Source organism: Mus pahari, chromosome 7, assembly GCF_900095145.1.
Source record: "Mus pahari chromosome 7, PAHARI_EIJ_v1.1, whole genome shotgun sequence".
Lineage (NCBI taxonomy): Eukaryota > Metazoa > Chordata > Mammalia > Rodentia > Muridae > Mus > Mus pahari.
The window spans coordinates 74,252,797-74,271,405 of NC_034596.1; the positions used below are offsets into that span (position 1 = coordinate 74,252,797).

At 50.2% G+C, this 18,609-nt stretch overlaps 1 protein-coding gene and 1 long non-coding RNA gene across 9 annotated transcripts in view; one reads left to right on the top strand and one right to left on the bottom strand.

The window, feature by feature from the left end:
• Positions 1-18,609, top strand: part of Plekhh1 (pleckstrin homology, MyTH4 and FERM domain containing H1) — a 49,033-nt gene that overhangs the window by 28,076 nt on the left and 2,348 nt on the right. The window contains exons 8-28 of the mRNA XM_021201454.1: positions 1,807-1,888; positions 2,378-2,469; positions 3,760-3,910; positions 4,089-4,216; positions 5,293-5,403; positions 6,259-6,345; positions 6,655-6,816; positions 7,555-7,635; positions 7,961-8,143; positions 8,661-8,769; positions 9,526-9,638; positions 10,323-10,499; positions 10,805-10,902; positions 12,149-12,326; positions 12,804-12,959; positions 13,972-14,072; positions 14,805-14,946; positions 15,792-15,934; positions 16,044-16,173; positions 17,923-18,009; positions 18,260-18,406. Coding sequence (XP_021057113.1) covers positions 1,807-1,888; positions 2,378-2,469; positions 3,760-3,910; positions 4,089-4,216; positions 5,293-5,403; positions 6,259-6,345; positions 6,655-6,816; positions 7,555-7,635; positions 7,961-8,143; positions 8,661-8,769; positions 9,526-9,638; positions 10,323-10,499; positions 10,805-10,902; positions 12,149-12,326; positions 12,804-12,959; positions 13,972-14,072; positions 14,805-14,946; positions 15,792-15,934; positions 16,044-16,173; positions 17,923-18,009; positions 18,260-18,406 — 2,658 coding nt within the window. The remainder of the gene's footprint in view (positions 1-1,806; positions 1,889-2,377; positions 2,470-3,759; positions 3,911-4,088; positions 4,217-5,292; positions 5,404-6,258; positions 6,346-6,654; positions 6,817-7,554; positions 7,636-7,960; positions 8,144-8,660; positions 8,770-9,525; positions 9,639-10,322; positions 10,500-10,804; positions 10,903-12,148; positions 12,327-12,803; positions 12,960-13,971; positions 14,073-14,804; positions 14,947-15,791; positions 15,935-16,043; positions 16,174-17,922; positions 18,010-18,259; positions 18,407-18,609) is intronic.
• On the bottom strand, positions 1,882-8,068 carry LOC115064401. 8 transcript variants are annotated; one of them, XR_003844225.1, is made up of 7 exons: positions 7,980-8,065; positions 7,553-7,710; positions 5,913-6,406; positions 3,627-3,859; positions 3,068-3,167; positions 2,174-2,260; positions 1,882-1,972 (listed from the first exon to the last, which is right to left on the bottom strand). It is a non-coding gene; the product is annotated as an uncharacterized LOC115064401 (long non-coding RNA). The 8 variants fall into 8 exon arrangements; XR_003844224.1 differs by having other exon boundaries at positions 2,541-3,167; XR_003844226.1 differs by having other exon boundaries at positions 2,174-3,167; positions 7,553-7,590; positions 7,980-8,067.

Here is an 18,609-nt window from a genome sequence, read left to right on the forward strand (position 1 = left end):
GTGTAGGAGAGAGTGAAAGAGCACAGACATGTTAAATGTGTACACACGTGTGTAGGAGAGAGTGAAAAAGCACAGACATGTTAAATGTGTACACACGTGTGTAGGAAAGAGTGAAAGAGCACAGACATGTTAAATGTGTACACACGTGTGTAGGAGAGAGTGAAAGAGCAGGGGGAGAAGAGGACCAGTAAAGAAGAAGCCTTGGCCAGGTGAGCTGGGGCCCTGAAGTCCCAGTGCTCCAGGGCAGAGAGGGAGCCCAGGAGTCTAGGCCGGCCTGGCACCATGATTCCTCCTCAGAAAGCCCACAGCAAAAGACTCCGAGTGCAGCCCCATCTCAGCTGCACTGGGGGTGAAGGTGTTAAGGCTTAGTGCCAGGTCTTTCCACTGCCACCCCCCTTCCTTCTGTCACCCAGGAACCCCAGTTTCCAGCAGTGCAGTGCAGTAAGGAGAGGTTGTCTCCTATTTTCAGTCCCCTTCGTAACTTGTTTCTGAGGGGAAGACATGCTGCCAGCTCACCCACGGTCCCCAGTTAAGTTTAGGTATCCCCCTCAGGCAGGGCCAGCCAGGCAGTGACCACCAGCAAAGTCTGGAATCCAGAGAAGGACATCCTCAGTCCAAGTGACTGGTGGTGCAGAATACCTTCCTTTCCAGTTTGTATAGCTCTTTCTCTCTTAATCCTCTAACAACTGTGTGAGGGAAACCCTCCGTGGCCTTTGTCCAACAGAGCTATCTTTTGTTTGACCTTCCTCCAACCTTGAGTTTCGTTTCCTTTATGAAGTGGTGCAAGTTCCTGCCTGCATGATCACTATGGGCAGAGAGCTACACCCAGCTAGTCCCTCGCTGTGGCTGTGGTTGCCCTCCCCGAGAGTCTTCTGCTCCCCTCCACCTGTCCTGCCCCGGCTCTGGTTACCTCAGCATATCATTCTACATCACCCCAGCTGTCCCCCTCTTGGGCCACACCCAGTATTCATCCCAGTCTCTTTCTTAGTTGCTTCTCTGGTCCAGCACGTCAGCCCCTGTGACTCAGTCACAGGGTTTGCATTCCCTGGCTGATTAGTGGAGCAGACAGCTCTGGAGCAGCCTGGGAAGGGCCTTCTAGGCTGTTGGAGCAAAACTCTCTTGCCCTGGAGCTGGCTTCAGACTCGGGAGCACGTATAGTTAGTGCCAGAATTTTCTGCAGAAATGCTTTACTATAGGGATCTGATCCCTGTTGGGCTACAGTAGCTTTGCCATTGGCCTTGGAAGCCTAATGTATGCACACAGCTGCTGTAGGAAGCTAATGTACCCCATCCCCCAAATAGCCAATGACAAAAGTGTATCTGTGACCCTGTGGCTCTCCCTTCCTCGCTGTCAACACTCTTAACCTCTGGGGTGGACACCCAGGGACCCAGGGGTCTCTAAACCAGGCCAGAATCCAAGAAATGGAGAGACGGGTTATTAGTCAGCCCTTTGAACCCCCTTGCTTCAAAGGAAAGGGTGGAGGCCGAGGGAGTGAATATCTGTTGGGCATGGGTTATGTCCTGGGCATGAGATGTTTATATTATACATTTATTTGTATTTATACATTATATCATACATTACTTACTTAATTTGATTCCATTAGCAGTCTCTTAAAAGTCAGTAGTATTTTAGAGCTGAGAAATTAAGGCTTAGAAATGAAGACATTTGTTTAAAATCCCTCAGCCAGTAACCAGCTCTCCCTGAGTGGTGAACCCAGTTCTGCATACCCCAAGTCATGTGTTACCCCCACTTTCTCAGAAGAGCCGAGACGAGCATAGTCCTGACCGGCTGGAACTTTTCTTTCAGGAGAGCAGGATCTATGCGATGGCCACATCAGGCATGCAGCTGTCAGATGTGTCATCCCGACGAAGTAATGCTGCCTGCTACGGTGAGTACAGGTGGGGTGTAAGGACCTACAAGTCTCCTGATGGGCCTGGCATCCCCTCCCTGGGTGCAGCAGGCAGCTGACTGCCTGGAAACAGAAAGTTCAGTTTCTCATCTAGCAAAGAGGAGTCCAGTCCTCCTCCTGCCATTTAGTGCTCCCCTGCCCTCCCTCACCCCCTGCAGGACTGGCCTGGGTGGGAAGAGCCCTGAGCCCCATAGTTCAGATGGGCACTGAACGCTGGTTCAGGAGTCACTGAGCATCCATAGCATTTGCATATTTATAACTCACTTCAACAAGAGTGGGACATGGTACAAGCTTCCTGGAGTGGGAATGGTTAAGGGTGATGCCTGGGTTCTGTGGTGACGGGTTCTTTATCTGTGGAGAACAATAAGCAGGGAGAGGAACTAATTGAGCCTTTTGCCCAGTTGCCTCCCTGAGCTTCTGGCTGAGTTGTGCCTCCTGAGTTCATTGCTTCCCTCTTTCCCCCCTCAGCTTCGGGGCCACCTGCCCTTGCATTCCCTGGAGCTTTCTCTGGCCTTGTCTACAAGAATGTCACTGTGCCTGTCTACACAGCACTGAAGGGGGTAAGCAACTGCCCGGAATAGAGAGGCCGTCCCCACCAGTAGGAGCCCCCTAGTCCCAGGGCAGTGCTCACATTGGCTGGAGGGTCAGGCACCTTCACATGAGGATCATAGTCAGGGAGCTCAGCCTACTTTGCGTGGTTTTCTTTTTGGAAGAAAACGAGTTTATTCAGTTCACTGCATGGGGGAACTGGGCTGAGGAAGGAGCAAGAGCACTGTCCACTCATCCTTTTTTCATCACTTCAGCGTGATATCTGCATCTTTTTGCCAGTGGGTTTTGATGGTTTTTGCAGTGCCTGAGTTAGAACACAGGGCCTCCTCTTGCTGGGCAGATAATGTACCATTGAGCTACACTCCCAGCTCTTGTTATTCATTTTTAAATCATAATAGTAATATTAGTAATGCTTGACAAAGATTTTTCTTAGAAGAATAAAAACACAGAAGTTTCGTTCACATTGCTTTCCCCAGTTGCTAACCTCGAAGCCAACACTTGTCAGTGTGCGATGCTTATTCTGCAAGGCCTTCAGATGAAGCTGCAGATGTGCAGGCAGATGCACGCACACACAGGGATCCTGTACACATTTATGCCTTGGTTACTCACCTGAGTAGTCCACCCTTCCATGTTTTCTGTGTAGTATTTCTGGAGTAGACGACACTTTTACCTTAGGTCCCCTTCCACTGATTTACAGTAGATCGTATCTCTGTATTTTTAAAAAATTAATGTCGCAGTGAGTGAGCCCCGCTGTGCACTTCCTCGTGTTTCTATAGAAGGAATTCTAGCTAGCGATAGATAGGCAAGTTTTGTGGTGCTTTAGATTCTGATAGGGTCTGCCGCGCGTTACTTTCTGTACATGCTCTGTGGGCTGGAGATGGAGCTCTGTGCCTCTGCCTCCTGGGTGCAGGAATTAAAGCTGCGTGCCACCACGAATGTGCCACCATGATCAGCACTATTGTTTGGCTGGGCTCCTGCTGCACTCTTAACCACACTGAAAGGTCTCTCCCAGTCTCAGTGCCATCCTACACCTTCTAGTGGAAGCAGCAGTCTCTGGGGACCACAGAGGTTGGGATAGGGGAGTGGGGGACCCAGAGAGCAGCATGAAGGTGAGGCCACAGGAGTGAGGTCAGAGAGGGACTTTACACGGCTTGGGACTACCACCTACCTGGTCAGCAGTGCCTCAGCTGGGTGAGGGCCTCGTGTCTCCCCAGACTATGTAGGCATACCAAAGTAGATACAGCTGTTGTGGGCAGAGGCCTTGCTTAGAAACTGGAGCTGGGGAGGCTCCTGTCTTGCAGAAAGCCACACAGATCAGCAATGTGCCTTTTGTGGATGAGTCCTCCGGGTCTGACGATGACTGCGGCTCTCAAGCAAGTTTCCGGATGTCAGTCCCCTGCTCTGAGTATAGGAAGACCGGTGGACTAGGCAGCCCCCGGGCCATCAAGAGAGGTACTGAGAGGGAGAGGGGACTTGAGAGTCTTGCTGCCTGGGGTCCCTACCAGTTTCACCTTCAGCTGCAGACTCAGGGGATCCCAGCGGGTAATGAAAGCCTTGCATCTCCTTCTGTGGGTGTTGGAAGGGATGTGGGACCCCAGCCTTGATTCCCGATTCCTTCTCCTGTGGCCAGGGGTCTCCATGTCCTCACTGAGCTCTGAGGGTGACTATGCCATCCCTCCTGATGCCTGCTCACTGGACAGTGACTACTCAGAGCCTGAGCACAAACTCCAGCGTACTTCATCGTACTCCACTGACGGGGTGAGCAAGCAGTACGTGTGAGAATGGGGGTAGGTGCGAACCTGAACAGAGGCTGCCCCGGCCTCAGTACCCATGCAGGCAGCAGAGAGAAGGTAGAAAGGGGGAGGAGGCTCTAGCGGGGTTACAGACACAGCTGTGCACAGACCCCAAGGTGAAAGACAGAGTTCAAGCCTGGAACTTCTCAGACTCCATGAGGATTTGCACTTGTTACCGTGTGTAATCTCCATCCCGACCCTCAGGTGCTGGCATGAGCTATCAGTAAAGCTGCAGCAGGCCAGGTGCCTGCCTCAGTGCTTGATGTCTTATTTGCCTCGTGGTCTTCTGGTTCTTGCTGTGTTTTACGGATGAGCCTGTGGCTCAGAGACCTGCCTGCTTTCTCCCATCAGTGATGCCTCGACTGGCCTTTCTCCTCTCAGCTAGTCTATGTAAAAGAATCAGGCCTTTCAGTTAAGGTTATTAATTTGTGGGTCTCAACCCCTTGGGAGTCAAATGACCCTTTCACAGGGCTCACACATCAGCTGCCCTGCATATCAGGCATTTACATTATGATTCATAACAGTAGCAAAACTACACAGGAAGCAGCAACAAAAAATAATTTTACGGTTGGGGGTCGGCACAACATGAGCTGTATTAAAGGGTCACAGCACGAGGAAGGTTGGGAACCACTGGCTTAGGTGAGTTTAGATGCAGTTCTTCCCCGAAGCCTCCCCGGTCGGCTTCTCTGCTACTTACAGCCCCTGGTCTGCCACCTTCCCCTGGGGGCTAGGTGTGCCTTCCCCAGTCCTCACTGAGAGCCCTTCCACGGCAGGACTGTCATACTTTATTTATTCAGCTCTCTGGATCTCATAAGGATACAGAGTCTGGAAATAAACTCACTGAACAAAAATGACAGTGGTGGCCTAGACCATTTTGTCTTCAGTGGTGTTGGGCAGCCTTTCCCTCCTTGCCTCTGCTCCTCAGGGTCTTCATGTGACTTCTACCCATCTGTCCCCTCTTTCCTTCTTGCCTTTACCCCCTCAGGAGCCTCATGTGACTCTCTCCTTTATCCCCTCTTCTCTCCTCGCTTTCCACCTCAGGAGGCACTGGAAAAGTCAGGCTACCTGCTGAAAATGGGGAGCCGGGTGAAGACATGGAAGAGGCGCTGGTTTGTCCTGAGACAGGGACAAATTCTATACTACAAGTCTCCGGTAAGACCCTCCTCAGGGCCCTAATCACATAACCACAGCCCCGACCCAGACCATATAAGGGAAAGGCAGTGTGGCTCAAGGCCTGGCAGGTAGAAGGCTCGACAGCCTGACTGGCTTTTGGAGATACTGAGCCACATAGGGAACTCTGAGGTACCTGCTCTCAAAATAAGCTGGAGGGACTATCAAAGCAGTCCTAGGACAGCTGGCTAGGGGTTTCCTCTTTCTTCAGAACTGATTTCCTTGCATGCCTGGCCTTGTAAAAGGTTGTTCCCAAGTTGTTCTGGATTGTTCTAACAGATGGAGCCTTGAATGTTGAGAACTAAGTTGATGGATCCAATCATGTTTTTAAAAAGAGGACAAAAAGGATTTGCCTCTTGTGAAACTGATTGCTTGGTAGGCATTTGTTCCCAGCTCCATGCTAAGGATTCTGAGCCTGTATACCAATGAGAAGCATCCACTATCAATTAGTAATGTCTGTGAGAACACTGGAAAGGATAATAGTGACTTACATGTCCTTTGACTAAGCCTCCTGCCATGGCCCACTAAGTAGGCGGGTCTGTCGGCACAGGTCACCACACGTAGCTTGGTCAGAGGAGTAGGAGGGCTTTATAGATGGGTTTCTGATCCAATTTTAAAGTCATACTCTCCTTTTTGAGATCTTTTGAGGCCTGGGTTAGAGGGTTTCATGCTCCTAATTATTTTGCTAGAATAAAAACCTAGAACAAGTCACTCATTGTACCATAGCCAGGAAAGCCTGGGAACCACCTTTTCCTTTGAGCCTGTGACCTGGCGTAAGACATGGTGATCTGAGAAGCCACTGGCTCCAGTGCTCCCTCTTCACTCCTTCCTTTACAGAGTGACGTCATCCGGAAACCTCAGGGTCAAGTGGATCTGAATTCTCATTGCCAGATTGTCCGAGGGGAAGAAGCGCAGACGTTTCAGGTGAGCCAGCTCGGAGCAGCTGGATTTTAGATAGACTGTGTGGTGTGGGGTTTAGATATGGCTGTGAATGAAGCAAAGATGAGGCAGAAATAAACACAAATGGATGATATCATACCAGGAGAAGGATATAATCTCAGGGTTGTGAGCATGAGAAAAAAGAGACAGAATGAGAAGGGAAGGGAATAGCGTCAGGGAGGAAAGGAAGGGGGAGAGAGCAGGTGGCGGTGGGAAGGCCAGCAAGTTAAAGGATCTGTGCCGTCAGACTGTCACTAGCTCTAACCCCCACTCCCACCCTGCCCCCACCCACAGCTCATCTCTGGAAACAAAACCTACTACCTAACGGCAGAGTCCCCCAGCCTCCTGGAAGAATGGATCCGTGTCCTACAGAGCCTGCTGAAGGTGCAGGTCACTGGCCCTCCAGCCCTGCATCAAGGGGGCACCAAGCCTACTGTGAAGGGCTGGCTGACCAAGGTACAAGGTGGAGCTGGTAGTGGGGAGGTAATAGGAGCCAGACATAGACGTGCCCAGAGATGGTGGGTTCCATTCTCCAAGAACTACATCCCAGTGCTTAGTGGGTGACCCTCAAATATGGTCTGAGCATACAAAGTGACGGTGGTGATTCTGGAAACAGAGATGGGGTCTGCCAGAACAGTTACTCTCAAGACAGAAGGAAAAGAAATGTTTTTACTTAATGTTTAGGACATCAGTCATTCTCCTCCAGGGTATAACTCGCTGTGTTGGGATGTGTAAGGGAAGGTAACTAGGAAGCCCGTTAACAGGGCTGAATGCTGCGGAGCAGTGACTGAGCTCAGCCAGCTGGTGCTCAGACTTTGCTCCTGAGCCTCTGCCTCCCGTCAGCCAGTCTGTTGTTCTTCCATGTGCGTGTGCAGTTGCTGTTCCCTGGTGATTTATGGCACATTACCTGGGGTTTCAGACTGCCAGGGCCTTTTATTTACCTTGCAGCGGCATCCTTAGAACTCTTGCCTATGCCAACTAGCAGGCTCTTCCCATATCCATATTCTGACTTCCTGGATAATCTTTCACTGCAGGTCATAGGTCGCTGGGTGACCCAACAGTGACTAGGTTAGATACTGTAGCAGTCTCACTATGAGAGGAGACCTGATTTTGGCAACCTTCCCTGTGTCCTGTCTTGGCTAGCCCTGGATTTATTTTGGAGTCCTGGTTCTAATGAAGTCACTTTACTTACAGGTAAAGCATGGCCACTCCAAGCTGGTCTGGTGTGCCCTGGTTGGGAAAACGTTCTACTATTACAGGAGCCACGAGGACAAGGTATTTCATGAGCTTCCTCACAGTGCCACCTCCAAACTGCACACTGCATGCCACTGACACCAGTCCCCAGCTTACCTACAACAAATGCAGAGGTCAGCTGCCCAGCTCCCCTGAGCACGTGACCTGCATCAGGGCCGGTGTAGTCAGTTGGTACTTTCCGAAGCCGTCTTGTGTTTCTGGCCTGGTTGCAAAGCTGCCTCTTCTATCTCTTCACCCTGCCCTCTGTCCACACATATGCTCTCCAGCCCCACACAGCCTAAGCGTCCAGGAAAGGAGACTCTCCTCTCTACCTGTTGTCCTATTCACGGAAGGCTCATGTCCACAGAGACCCCTGGGCTGCCTACCTGTGCAGGACGCTCACATAGAGGAAGTAGATCGATCCTGTGACTCGGACGAAGACTATGAAGCTGGAGGAACCGGGCGCTTGCTGTCCTCCCACTGCACACTGGTGATCCACCCCCCGGAGCACAGCCCCACCTACCTCCTCATTGGCACCAAGCATGAAAAGGTAGGGGAGGAGCTTGACCTGTTTTCTGATTCTCCTCCCCTCCCCTGAGCTTTCCAAGTTCAAGTTCATTTCCTCTTGGACACTGATTGGGACACATCCCAAATGACTAGTATCTTTTCATCATGGGCCACAACAGCTACAACTTGGAAATTTGGGTTTACATCCACCTGATCCTGTCTTTCTCTTTGGAGTGATGATCTTGCCTTGTGCCAGCCAAACTAATGAAAGCCTGCCTCCCTGGACACACACCCACACCCCAAGAGAGGGTCTCACATAGCCCAGGCTGATCTTGAGCTCTCTGCCTCAGCCTTCTAAACCCATTATGACAGGTATGCACCTCCATTCCCATCTTAAATTCTAGGCTGCCTTTTTGCAGTGGAGTGCTGAGAATCAAAGCCAGAACCTCACACACGTTAGACAGGTGTCCTGTCCCTGAGCCCCATCCCCTGCCCAAACTCAAATCTTGCCTGCCCTCTTCTGACCACATTAGCACCTGACTATTTTCTGTCTTTCCCAGGATACGTGGCTTTACCACCTCACAGTGGCTGCAGGTGGCAGCAGTGCCAAGGTGGGCACTGTCTATGAGCAGCTCATTGGGAAACTGATGGATGGTGAGGGTAACCCAGGTAAGGAAAGAGCAGCCATCACAGCCTGGGCTGCAGGGAAGTGGCAGGGTACTAATTGGACGAGAAGCAGGGAGCGCTGTTATGCATAAGCTGCGTGAAGCATGCCTGAGGGACGTCCCACCCCAAGCTCCAGTGTTTTGCCCTCTCTGTCTCTGGCTAAAACACTGAGATAACCATTGTGTGTGAGGGAATCTGTTTGGGAAACAGACTTTCAAGAAACCTAGGTAAATGTTTTACTCTGTTTAATCTGTAGCTTTGCTAGCTGTGCAGAAGACATGGGGGGTAGGGGGTCGGGGTGGAGGAGGCAGCTGGTTAATCTATAGTTAAGTTTGTTAATAAGTGAAGCCTCCATTTGGATCAGACTAACCTAAGCCTGGGATGTTGGCAGTCCTTCTTGTGCTGCTAATTCTCAGGGTCCTCGTGGACCAAGCTGAGGGTTAGTGTGTTTCAGGCTGACACATCTGTTCCTCCTGAAACTGGGAGGAAGGCTGTCCCTGCACGCAGACACTGTGCTCAGAAGCACTCACAACTTTGTTCACTTAACCCTTTGCAGCTCCTCAGCAAAGCTTTGGCTGCCTTCCTCCACAACTGTGTGTGGGAATGTGCAACTTGCAGTGCACACTGACATGGCCTCCAACTTGTAGATGATCAACCCAGCAAAACCCATGTTTGCCTTAGAGCTAAGCCAGTCTTCCTTGCATACAGGTGGGAGGTGAGTTTCTCTGTAGTAAGTAACTGGTCTGTGCTTTCGTGCAGACTCCCCGCTCTGGAGGCACCCCATGCTGTGCTACAGCCAGGAAGGGCTGTGTGCCTCCCTTACCACCCTGCCCTCCGAGGCTCTGCAGACCGAGGCCCTGAAGCTCTTCAAGGTAATGTGGGAGTGCAGCCCAGGCCTGTGGGATGCTGGTGCCCAAGCTCAGCCTGCATAGCTTGGCCCTATCAAAGCACAGGAGAACTGTGTGGTTGCAGGGTGCCCCAGGGGTTGTGACAGGAAGAGAAAGTCCCATGGGGTTCCCTTTTATGGCTTCCTTTATGGCAGGAACATAACCCTTCTGCAACCCAGGAAGTAGCTCTGGGGCTCTCGGAAATGCTAGCAAAGGTTCTGCCTTGAGGAGCTGCCATTGCCCTCAAGTACCAATAGAAAAGGCCCGGTGTGCACTACTTCTGGACACCAGGGATTCTGACCTAGTTTACAGTCTCTGTGCTCATTTGCATTTTCTGGCCTTAAAAAAAAAAAAAAAAAAGATTTTGCTAAGGGGTTAGTGTGGTACTAAATGCTCCCAATCCAGCACAGGAGGCAGAGGTGGGACTTGGAGTTAAATGCCAGTCTGAACGACACTGTGTTGAAAAAAACACGGGTACAGGCAAGCTTATGGAATGGAAACCTGTAAAGTAGCCTCTTTCAGCCTCACATGCAGAAACAGTTGCTCCCTGTAGAGAAGGCTGACCATTAGTGAACTTGAGTCTTTCTTGAAGCGCTGCAGTACCAGCACATGTCACAGGGATAACCAAGGGGCTGTCCCTGCCTGTACCCACTGCCATCCTCCTTCCAGTCCTGCCAGCTCTTCATCAATGTGCCGGTGGAAGCCGCCTCAGTAGACTACCATGTGTCCCTGGCTCAGACGGCCCTGCAGGTCTGCCTCGTTCACCCTGAGCTACAGAGTGAGATCTACTGCCAGCTCATGAAGCAGATCAGTTGCCGCCCGCCTCAGAAGTACTCTCTTATGCAGGTGAGCATGCGCTGGGACCATTTGTAAGAGCTGTTTAGAGGGTAGAGAAGGCGGTAGCAGGTGCCAGGGCAGGTCAGGTGTTCTCCGGGCCTAGGCAGTGGGCGGCTTCTGTGCGCCAAGCTGCTTGATGCGCATGCTCAGAGTGTGACTACCATTCTGGACAACGCCTGGTCAAGGCAGCTATCCCAGAACCTGTCTAGGGGGTTGAGGTTCTGGTTGGGGAAAAAAGCAGTGTAGGGCCTGTAGCTCAAAGCTCCACGGCAGGATCCCAGCACTGACTCCATACAACCTGTGCTCCATGGCAGTGCTGGCAGCTCCTGGCTCTGTGTGCCCCACTCTTCCTACCTCAGCAACACTTCCTCTGGTATGTCAAACAGCAGCTCCAACGCCATGCAGACCCCAGGTGAGTGAAAGCATTTTCTCTCTCAGTCCTACACTATTAACAGGCATGATTCAAAGGGATGGGGGAGAGGAAGAGGTTGGCTCATCCATTACTGTGTATACCTGAGCAGGTAGAGATCAGACTTTAGCTTTGAACACCAGTCCATGTGTACTTGGGTATTTGGTGGGGGGAGGGGGCTTCTCACGGAATACCCATGCTATCCCAAATTATCCCCAAATGTTTATTCCCTCTTCTGGCTTCTGCAAGAAAATATCCATGTAGGGGTGTAGATTAGTTCAGCTAGGGCAGGTCCAAGGCCATGGGTTAGATCCCAAGGACAGGTTTTAGGAAGAGGAAGGAAGGAAGGAAGGAAGGAAGGAAGGAAGGAAGGAAGGAAGTTAGTTCTTCCTGAGCTCTGGCTGGTTGGGTCAACTCAGCTGTTCTGGCTCAAACTCCTCTTCAAGCTGACTGGTTCATTCTGGCTTCTCTCTCCCTGCATCTCCTGAATTGCTCTGCTTGGCCTCATACTAACTTTGGGAATATGGTCTAATCTTCTGGCTCCTTCTCATTCTGTCTTCACCTGTATCAAGCTTGTTCCCTCTCTGCAACCTGCCTCTGTAAAACTCCCTGTAAAACTGCCTCCTTCTCTTCCTCTCTGCACTGCTCTCTCAAGTAGCTCCTCTTTCCTCTCTCTTCTAAGAGTTGGGCATATCCTATTCTGATTCGTCACTTTGTCTGCTACTCAATTAGACATCACTTTCAAACATGGGTGCTTCCTTCTACAAACTGACTTTACCTTCATTGTTTGCGATTAAAAGCGTGTGCTAAGGGCTGAGCCACGCCACTACTAGAAACGGCTTTACAGTAAATAAAACAATCTCAGTGTTCACAATATGATCAAATATCCTGCAGGCAGGAGGGGGAGGGAGGGAGGGAGGGAAGGAGGGAGGGATCTAGCAGCCAAGTGCTGTGGATAGGTCCGCAGTGATAAATGCAGCAGGTGAGAGGGCTCAGTAGGCAAAGGTGTTTGCTGCCAAGGCCGACAACCTGAGATCAACTTCCGGGACCCACATGGTAGAAAACCAGCTCCCACAAGTTGTCCTCTGACCTCAACAAGTGTGCTCCCTCCCCAAATAAAGATGTAATAACATCCCATGCTAGTTTCAGTCCCCACCACCAGTCCAGTTAGCTTTTATCCTGCCTCAGTGTGGGTATACACCTCAGGGTGCCAAGAGGAAGAACTCCTAATATTCCCTTCTGTTTGCAGAAGTGAAACTGGTCAGTATGCTATATACTGCCAGCGAGCCGTGGAGCGAACCCTGCAGACAGGAGAACGGGAGGCCAGGCCATCACGGATGGAAGTAGTGTCCATCTTGCTACGAAACCCCTTCCATCACTCCTTACCCTTCAGCATCCCTGTGCACTTTGCCAATGGGACTTACCAGGTAAGGAAATTGAGCATGCGCCTTATCCAAGTCTTCCCATCCCACTATCCAGAGAGAATACCTCTGGGTGCTGCTCAGCCCTGTAGGTGTTCAGATCAAGGCTAGAGTTGAGGCGGGGCTACATGCACAGTGTGTGTAAGGAGAAAGCTTGAACCCAAAGCGCTGTACTGCTTGGTGCCTTACAGGTAGGTCTTCTGAACCCACTGCGTGAACAGGGAAGCAGAGGCACTGGGCCAGAAAAGCGTGAGATGAAACTCCCAGAATATTAACTATAAAGGAGTGACTAGGCCTCTGTCTAGTTCCAGTTTAGTGGGCCGGCTTGGGTTGCTCTGAATGTGACTGTGGAAACCAACTGGCTTTGACATCCTGCCTTCCCTTGTACCTCTCCACTGCTGTGCTCCATGATCCCCCTTCCGTGATCCCCCGTGGCAGCTCCTCGGGAAGTTTGTGGTTCAGGGTCCCTCTCCCCATTCCCAGGTGGTTGGTTTTGATGGCTCCTCCACAGTTGATGAGTTCCTCCAGCGGCTGAACCAGGAGACAGGCATGAGGAAGCCCTCCCAGTCTGGCTTTGCCCTCTTCACAGATGATCCTTCTGGCAGGGACCTGGAGCACTGTCTTCAAGGACGTGTCAAGGTAAACGCCCCACTCCTACCTCTTAGCTCAGACACATAGGTGGTGGGGTTAGAGTCTGTCCCATGTGCATGCCTAACTCTTCAGAGCCCTGTCTGGTGCTGAAACCAAGATGCTATGTCCAGGCCAGCATTTCTGTGCCACCCTAAAATGCACTATCTGTGCAAGGCAGAGAAAGCTACATGTACCTTGACTCTGGAGAAAAAATCCTCACAGTCCTGTCTCCCTCACAGGACTATGCAGCATCCAGGGATAGAGCCCCTTAGCTCAGTGTAAAGACGAGGAAGTCTGGCGGAGCCTGTCACCAATGATATCTGCCCACTTAGGTCATAGCTACGCCGAGATCCAGTGGATGTGACTATCACCTAGCTTTTACTCTGTCTGCCCATGCTTATAGACAGATGCTTATCGATTCAGAGTTTAAGGTGGTAGGTCCTCATAGCATCTCTGAAGGTTGGAAGGCTTTTGAAAGAGACAGTTGATCCATACAGTGATCTGGGGACTAGTTCCACAAGGGTGTTAAGCATTTGTGGGAATGTACTACCACACTGGATGGGTGCATCTGGCCCCAGCATCTGCTTTCTTTGTTATCCTAGAACAAAGGGCTAGTCTTTAGCAGTGCATGAAAAAATTGCCACATATCTTCCTAGTAAATGTATGGGCATCTGTAAGGCTTTGGTCAGAGCAGGCATTTGGGTGTATGTATGTATTGAAAGGAGAATGTGGTGAGTAAAATAAAAACGGGGTCACAATTTTGACTGGAGCCCTCAGAGGCCAGCCTTCACACAGCCAGTATGGCAGCGGTCATTTCTCGGATGCTAACCACATCCATAGTGCCATCTAGCCCCTCCTCTGAGGGGAACTGGTAGGCACTTTCCATCCTTGCAGCCTGAGACCTCACAGGGCAACCTTCTAAAGGCAGAGCCCTCACTCAGCTTGGCCAGAGTCCAACTCTGGCTGCACCTTACCGCCCCCACAAGGGGCTTTGCTGATGTTCATCTTTTGCCTCTTTAAGATCTGTGATGCCATCTCCAAGTGGGAGCAAACACTGAAGGAGCTGCATCCTGGAAAGTCTGAGGGTGGGACACGAGTTGTGAAGCTGATGTACAAGAACAGGTACTGAGAGCTGCCTGGGGTGGGGAGGGGAAGGAAACACGAGGGCTGCCCTGAGCCCCAGCTATCACCTCCCAGACACTATGGCTTGACCCCTCAAGGCAGAGAGGCCACAGTTACTGCCCTGAGTGGCAATCATGAGGTGGGTTTCAGGTTGGCATTGCTCCTGATCCCTCAAGAGACCCTGGTAGCACAGGGTTCTGTGCTGTTGGCATTTTCTGCACTGCCATGTGCACATGGGTGTGCATACATGCTACATGGGATGGCTGTACATTACCTTATGAGAGTACAGAGTTGTATAAGCACCAACTATTTAAAGCTAAGGAATAAAAATTTCCTGTGTATCAATTTTAGGACATATGCAAGTTCTTTCTACCAATTTAAGTAAGAGAAATTTATCCCAGGATGTCTCCAGGCAAATAATTTCCATTAGTCTCCTGGGAGTCTTAATTCATCCAGACCTCTAATAAGCTGTGATTCTAGGTACCAGAATCTTCATGCAAAATGCAGTAAGTGTAGTGGTATGTTCACAACTAACCACCTGTTCCTCTGGGTGAGACCTGCATGCCCACATCTAGGTTAGGCTTGGCTACAAGTTTCTTTGGTAGTAGGAAAGAGGCTTACAGATGGTGTATACAGTTTTCTTCCCTTGAGATCAAGATCAAGATTCAGGGAAAGCTTTATTTTTGTTTAGGGTACCAGCTGAGATCTCACTTTTCACTGTCTTCACTGTAGGCTGTACTTTCGAAGTCAAGTCAAAGGAGAGACTGAGAGAGAGCGGCTGCTGCTTGCCTTCCAAGCCAGTGGAGAAATCGTGGCAGGAAGATTTCCAGTCACCAAGGAACTGGCCCTTGAAATGGCTGCCTTGATGGCCCAGGTGGGTTTCTTTCTGTTGGAAATACCATGAAACCTGACAGGAGACTGCAGCTCCTGTGGCAGCAGGGAGGGGCTCTGTGGTACAGAGAGAGTGATCTCCTTGCCCAGTGCACATGGATGCTGTGTGCAGAAGACGGCAGCTGCCACTATCCAGCATATGTACTTGAGCAGAATATATCCCACAATGTACCACCCCACATTCTAAGTAGAAAGCTAAGAACACAGGCTTAGAATGACGCTCCTTTGTATTTCGTGTAGACGGCTATCTGCTAGGATACCACCATGGTTCCTATAAGCGTGGATGTAGCCAGATGTGGTGGCACACATCTATAATCCCAGCATTTGGAGAGCTAAGACAGAGTTGGCACAAATTCAAGGCCAGTCTGGGTTCCAAGCCAGCCTGGGCTACACAGTGGCTCTTCATAGTTATAATCATCAATGTGAATACACTGTAGCAAGCTACAAGCAACATTTCAGATGTATTCACCTATGTACTTTTCATCCCCACTTAGGAGAAGGAAGTTGACATTCAGAGTTTCAATAACTTGAACAAAGTTTAAGGGGCTGATGCCTGAGCAGGGTGTCTGACCTCAAGCTGCCTTCTGTCCTCTATGGTCTGTAACCCCTTCCATCTCTAGCATTTAGCCACAAATGGGAGCTGATATAGATGATCTACTATTCTAGGACCTCAAGGATGGTCTTCTAATGTCTATGAAGCATGGGGTTAATTCTTATCGTTGTTATCTGATAAGGCAGTGGTGTGGTCAGGGGTTTGTTTACCTCTCAAACAGCAGCACCCACCACTCGTCCACCCAGACTCATGACTGCTATCACTTTCTACCTCAGGTGGAGTATGGGGACTTAGAGAAGCCTATGCTGCCAGGCCCTGGGGGTACACCTCCTGCCAAAGCTCAGCATCTCCTCCAGCAGGTCCTTGACAGGTTTTACCCGAGGCGCTATCGAAATGGAGCACCCCCTGAGCAGCTGAGGTAGGCTGGAGGCAAGGTCTTAGAGGAAACCTGTGGGGAAACCTGGGAGCTGTGGTGAAAGCAGGCAGGCACTTCACCAGCACCGTGTCTTTCCACCCGCCTGAACCAGGCACCTGGCAGACATGATGGCCACCAAGTGGGCAGCGTTACAAGGCTGCTCCCCTCCCGAGTGCATCCGCATCTACCTGACTGTGGCTCGGAAATGGCCTCTCTTTGGTGCTAAGCTCTTTGCCGCTCAGGTGAGTGACAGGAAAAGGAACTGCCTAGACCATCAGATGCCGATTCTCCTGGAGCTCCTCTCCTCTCTGTCTCTCTCTGGTCAGAAGCCCATCCATCTAGTCTGCAGCCCTCACCTCCTCAAGCACTAGGAGATGCTATCCCCTCACGCATTTCTGGCCAGCTGAGTTCTAATTCATTGTTTATCTTCACGTTTCCTTTACTGACGTGCCAGTGCTCCTCCTGCAAAGACGAGCTCAACTAATTCACACGTGACGATGCAGACCGAAAAGACAATGTCTCACCTCAACAAACTCATCTTGACTGGCTACCCAAAAGCCCAGACGTAGACAGAAATGGACCTCCCAAGGGAGTCAGACTATGCAGACAGCAGTTACTTTTGCCTCTGCATTGAAGGCCAGGAGGCAAACAGTAATTTTAGTTGGAAGTTTCCATCAGTAGGTGTCTGGTATGCATGAACTTTACAGTTAATCACAGACATTACCTGTGACCAGACATTATAATCAGACATTGAGACTGGAACAGGTCCTGTTCATTGAAGCTACAAGTAAGCAAATGAACATTCACTCATATCTAGCATAGATAGATAGGTTGTTGAAAGCATAATATTTCTAGTTCCAGCTGTTTACAGTTATAAAAAGGCTGGGAAGAAGACTCAGCAGTTAAGAGCACTGGCTGCTTTTCCTTAGTTTGATTCCCAGCATCCATATGGTGGCTCACAACCACCTCCAATTCCAATCTGAGAAGATCCAGCGTCCTCTTCTGGGCTCCTTAGATGTAAGCACACATATGGTATACAGACACACATGCAGGCAAAACAACCCTACACATTAAAAATAAATTTAAAAAATGTTTTTAAAGACATGAACAAATCAGTCCCTTGCTTTCAAGAGGCTTCCGACTTGAGGGAACACGTGGTATAGGAGCCATACGTCAGTTTTCTTCAGACCCTCTTTCCTGTCTTTTCAGTCTTTCCTGTCTTTTCAGTCTTCCTGTCTTTTCAGTCTTTCTTAGCAGCACTACCCTCTATCTGCTTAGTTGGGGAATATGCTGGGGATGAAACCAGGGCTTTGCACATGAATGCTTTCTGCCCCTAAGCTATACCTCCAATTTGTGTGCCTGCACAAGAATGTGTGCATGCATTTGTGGGAGAGAGGAAGGGGGGAGGTGGTGGTGGCAGTGAAGTAAAAATACAGTGCTACTGTAATAGAAAGCCACTGGCCTGGAAGGTTGGGAAAGCCTCATAAAAGGCCCTCGGTCTGTCTCCTTTCCCCAGGCTCTTGGGTAGCAGAGAGACACCTTCTAGAGTACCTCACTGTAGCCCTGACAGAAACACCCAGGAAATGGCTACCAAATAGTCACAAACTCACCGAGAAGACCTAAGGACCATCTCTCTGAATTCTTGTCACCCTATTTCTTATATAGTCCCTAGGAAATTAGTTAAAGCAAGATGTATTTTTGCTTGTGAGAGTTTGGGGTACAGGAAAAAATACCTACCAACCAAGCTACATGCCCAGCCTCTAGTTCAGCCTGTGATCTGACCACAGAGCTCTCCATCCTGTTCTGGCAGAGCCCCAGATGCCTCCTGCCACAAGCATCCCTGGTGGTGTACAAATGCTGTTTTCTGTGTTTTCCACGATGACACGATTGATTGCCTATCAGACTCTCTGAATGGACCCCTCTTCCTCAGAGAGTACTTACATTCAGAATCTACCTGTGGGTGTGTCTGACATCTTTTTCTGTTTCTGCAGCCTGCCCAGCTGTCTTCTAAGGAGAACACTGTGGTGTGGATAGCTGTGAATGAGGATGGTGTCAGCATCCTGGACTACCGCACTATGGTATGGTTCTAATCCTTCTTATTCTGAAACACTGAATTGTCTGCTCTCTGCTCTGGTCAGAAGCCTGAACTAAATGGCCATGGTTGCTCTCTCTAACGCCTGTTGGGCAGTGCTGTCTTATAGTCTGGTCACAACTTACATCAAGATTTAGCTCTCCAAATTATCATCACCTTGGGATCCTCCCTTCCTGGTTAAGGCTCCCTGTGTCTAAAAGAAAGTTTCCCCTGAACTCAACTGGCTCCTCCCACAGCAGGTGAACATCACTTATCCCTACTCTTCAGTGACAACGTTCGGTGGCTGCAGGGATGACTTCATGCTTGTGATTAGATCCATTCCAGACCAGAGCTCTGGAAAAACCCATATTGACAAGCTGACCTTCCGAATGCCTGCTCCCAAGGTGGGTCTGACAGATACTATGACAGTTTACTCTGGTCTGGTGTGATGTGGTAAGTTTGATACTTAGAAAACTCTGGACAGCATCCCCAAGGGGTTGGGTGGAGTAGCATGTCCATCTCTCCACTGAGCTGGAACTTGGTGGGAACTACCTGATCCAGCCACTGCTGTCCCTGCTATCCTCAGGAGGGTACTGTGCATCTCACA